The sequence below is a fragment of the Myotis brandtii genome, unplaced genomic scaffold (genome assembly GCF_000412655.1).
Source record: "Myotis brandtii unplaced genomic scaffold, ASM41265v1 scaffold257, whole genome shotgun sequence".
NCBI lineage: Eukaryota > Metazoa > Chordata > Mammalia > Chiroptera > Vespertilionidae > Myotis > Myotis brandtii.
Genome location: NW_005359757.1, coordinates 1,136,319 through 1,140,664, shown reverse-complemented (window position 1 = coordinate 1,140,664; position 4,346 = coordinate 1,136,319). Strand labels below are relative to the sequence as shown.

Genomic DNA, 4,346 nt, shown 5'->3' with positions numbered 1-4,346 from the left:
GGGGGGGGGGGCGGGCAGAGTGACAAGCACAAGTCAGCAAGAGGAAGCAGCCTGCCCAGTGCACACATGATAAACACCCGTGCCTGAGAGGTTCTGAAAGCAACTCAATAAAGCACAGTCTAGTTCTAAGATAAAAACAAAGCAGAAAGGAAACTTTCATTCACATCCCCTCAAGTCTCCTGTCGGTAGTTCACATCACAGGGCCAAGAATCTTTTCAAATATCCGCAGATACTTGCTGTAAATGTCTGAGGAATGATCATTATCACTTGTAAATCAGAAATCTAGGCACTAGATAAAGCCATCTAAGTCACATCCTGGCTCGGGCATTTAGCAGGTGTAACAAACACGTACAGTTGTCTGCCTAGCCTCAGTTTCTCCAGTTAAAATGGAGATCATCAAGGATACTTTTCAGGGTGGTGGTAAAAATGAGAGAGAATTGACATGAAGCACAGACGGATGCCCAAGGGCTGCACACACACACAAATATTCTACAAATGAGAGCTATCTAAACTTTAGGTGAGAGGAGAATATATGTGGTTGTTGTTGATAGACAATCAAAAACTGAAATTGAGATAGTTTGATGGCATCGTTTTAAATGATAATTAGTACAAACTGAAATGAACCAGCATATAAAACACAATCCATAGATCAATAATCTGGGCCCCCAGCAGAGGCGAGTGAGATGAACTCAGTCAAAATCTAGCATTGTTCCTCCCTCTCTGTTATGTAAACTCTATTTCATTTTCACACCTCTGTCCACTAACCCATTTCTGTACCACCCCCGTCCCCAATAGCACCTCCGTTCTCTTGTGCAGGAAGGAAAATTCTGCATTCTACTTTTTAATGGAGGTCAGACCATTACAGACTACCCATATCATCCCTCTGTAGCTTAAAACTTTGTGAAATAAGTCTACCTCTATAAATTCAACGGGCAATTCAATTTCTAGGGGGTGAACTTGACATCAAAATTTTCTAAAAGCTAAATTACCATGTGTAGTCAGAAAGTGTGTATCTAAGCAAGCTGTCTGCTTACCTCAGATATGATTCTGAATAAAAGGAAGAGAGCTGCTTCTGAAATCCAATATTCAAATGAAACAGAAAGGATCCTTATGAACAGTTTAGAAAATGTACAGGAAGGTGTGGGAAACAGCCCCCAGAGGGAGGCTGTGAGCTGATTAACAGGGGATGAGAATTAATTCTTCAGTAACAAGTTAGAAAAAAAGAATGTGGGTTAAAAACGCCCTGACTTTGCACTAGTATTACCCATCTCATGACTTCTGCAAAGGTTTGAGCCAGCCAATTACATTACAAAGCTTCTAAACTAATTTTGTAGTTTGTTTATTTCAAGTGTTGTTTGTTTATTCAAGAAATAACTACTAGATGTTTTAGTTACGTACCAATGCTGTGGAATTTCCCCAAGTGATGACATTTTACATCGGTGTGCATGTTTTGAACCACTTCAGCTAAAACTAAAAGTCAAACAGAGGCAAGGAAATGAACTCACTTGTCAAACTCATCAAAGAGGTCACAGCTCTGCAGCTTTGAAAGAGCAAGTCGAAAATATTCCGCTAGAAAACAAATGGAGTACTGTGAGTGAAAGGAATCATGGCTTCGTGGGTACATAGTAAGCCACCTTTAACCCCACTCGTCCCCCAAAGCCATTACAACTGGTGTGGCTACATTTGATTTCTTCTGAGATGAAGATTCATGATACAACTGCATTTAGCCAGCACTACGTAACAGACACATCACAATGGTCGATGCTCTAAGGACACGTTCCAAAAACCCCAGAAAAATAAGGGGCTTAATGGGAAAACAATCATAAAAAGTAATCCCCAAATTAGCAGAATCAGATAATTCTGAAACTAAAATCAGTATAGAAATCAATATGCAGCAAGTTTAACCTTACTGAATTACCATTTCTCTTCAATACCTTTTAACACACACACACACACACACACACACACACACACACACACAATCAATAAGCAAAATCTAAGTCAGAAAACTGTAGGCTTGTTACCTTCTGGGCTTTTAGGGTCTCCCCAAAACGGAGAACATAAAGTTGTGCAAGCCAATCAGGTTTCAAGCAGAGGGGAAAGTGTCTCATTATTAGTGGATGGAATATTTCTCTCTCTAAATTTAGCAAAAATAAAACAGCCACTGATTAAATTTTAAATTTTTAATCTAGCTCCTCGGTCAAGGAGCTAGAACTTGCTGATGAAATAAAAGAAAACTCCCAAGTAAAGAGGTGAAATGGGAGTCTGGGAGGAAGTTAACACACAGGGTTATCCTGCTAATTCTAATTGGAATAAGGTAAGGCATCAGGACTCATTAACAATACGGTGGTAAAACAAAAGTATAAAGCAGTGTCTTAACAACAACAATAAAAATCTACCCTTTTTAATCCTCTTATTCTATCCCGCCTCCAAAGGAGTTATATACTAAAATGGATGCCCTCTTCCCATCCCAAAATTATATTCTTTAGAAATCATTATGAAGCAGAAAGATGAAAAGGCCTTATTTTTATATAAACATGCAGTTCACATCAAACACCACTCATATTCAATAGGGCAAGGTAAGAATAACATTACTGACCTGACGTCCTTATCCCATAGGGCAAATCAAACTTATCGCTACCATACAAGGAAGCAAGCTTTTTAAAATCAGCTGCACAAAGAAAAGGGTGAAACTGGTGAAACCTGGAAGATAAGGATAAGGAATGATTTTCCCAAGTGCACATGACACTTGTAGGCTTTTGAAGTCACAACTGAAAATAACTGTAGCATATTACTCATATTGTTTTATTGACTATATAAATGTATAATTATTTTTAAATTATCTAAAATCACCTTAAGTAGTATTTAAATAGTACATAGAACAGGATATGCAATGGAACTACATGACCAGCATGGAAACACTTTCCAGGTAGTGGAATCAAAACTATGTAACAGCTAAGGGGGCAGGGCTTGGGGGAACAAAATTTTAAAACAAACCAACACCAAGTGATAAAATATTAGCTGCCATATACAGAAAGAAACAAAGGAACTAATAAGGGAAAATAAAAATATTGATGCCAACCTATTCCCAAATGTAAAGGCACTGTATGTATGAATGTGTCAACCGTGAAAATAAAGCATACATTAAAATTAGATATAGCTAGAACTAAATTCCTGATGTCACTAAATTAAGATTTACTCAAGAACAAGAACCACGGGCATTTTTCTTCTTATTGCCTGTCTCTCCAGGTGCTCTCTCAAACAAAAGAATGTTTGATGAGAGTAGGGGGTGCCTCTGCTTTTTCTCACTTTTAGTGCCTGGCAGAGTAGGCAGACAACATACATTTAATAAATGATTGAATGAATTCAAACTCCAAACTAATTCTTTACACAACCATTATCTAATAGAAAAATAATTGTTTTAACTAAAGAAAAGGAATAGGTGACACTCATATTAAAATACTATTTTTATCTACCAGAAGGACTGAATGCTACGGAGCAAATCAAGCTAATCCTCCCCCAATCTCCACACAGAGCCCCCTCTTTTCAGACTCATCACCTTCGCTTTCTCTTAGTCTAAAAACTACAAGTGGAGATCAGAGTGCCCCTTATATTTCAGAGGCTTCATGACACAATGGAGTAGGGGTGAACCAGCTTCAGTTTTATCCGGGCTTTGCCACTCATGAGCCACTAACATTTTTCAGAACTGAGCTAAAACTTCACATGTACTCAAACTAAGGAAACAGGTGGAAGACCAGCCCTTCCTGCTTTACACGTGATGTGTTTCCCAGATTTAGTTGTCATAGTGATAGCAGCCTTGCAGGTCCAGCCAATCTTGAAAGGTCCTATGTACACCAGGATGGATGCCCAAGTTCAGGATCTGCTCAGAGAAGATGAAGTGTCAGGTCACCTGACTTATGATTGAGAGGAGACACAAGATCTTCCCAACTTGGGAAAGTGAACCACAGATGACTTTGCATCCAGAGAGCAAGGCAATAAAGGACTCTATTCTTTGGAGTTGGTAGGGGTGATGATATGATGACCAATGACTAATGTCTATTGCCAGTCAAACTTTGTGCTAGATGGCTTACATTTTATTTCTAAATGAAATAATAGGGAAAAATATCTTTCAGGCAAATGGAAATGAAAAAAAAAAGCTGGAGTAGCAATACTTATATTTGACAAAATAGACCTCATAGTGAAGGCCATAACAAGAGATAAGGAAGGCCACTTCATAATACTAAAGGGATCGATACAACCACAAGAGGATATAACCCTGATAAACATATATGCACCCAATGCAGGAGCACCCACATACATAAAAAAAAACTCCTGGAAGATATCAA

The 4,346-nt window shown here is 38.5% G+C and overlaps 1 protein-coding gene across 5 annotated transcripts in view; it reads right to left on the bottom strand.

Moving 5' to 3' along the window:
* The window catches only part of ST3GAL6 (ST3 beta-galactoside alpha-2,3-sialyltransferase 6), a 69,491-nt gene that overhangs the window by 25,717 nt on the left and 39,428 nt on the right, over positions 1 to 4,346 (bottom strand). For 4 of the 5 annotated variants that reach the window (XM_014541041.1, XM_005867975.2, XM_005867977.2 and 1 more), the window contains 2 exons: positions 2,600 to 2,703; positions 1,506 to 1,569 (listed from right to left, as the gene is read on the bottom strand). The exons of the other annotated variant lie outside the window; for it this stretch is intronic. In XM_014541041.1, the coding sequence (XP_014396527.1) occupies positions 1,506 to 1,569; positions 2,600 to 2,703 (168 nt within the window). The remainder of the gene's footprint in view (positions 1 to 1,505; positions 1,570 to 2,599; positions 2,704 to 4,346) is intronic. 5 annotated transcript variants of the gene reach the window in all.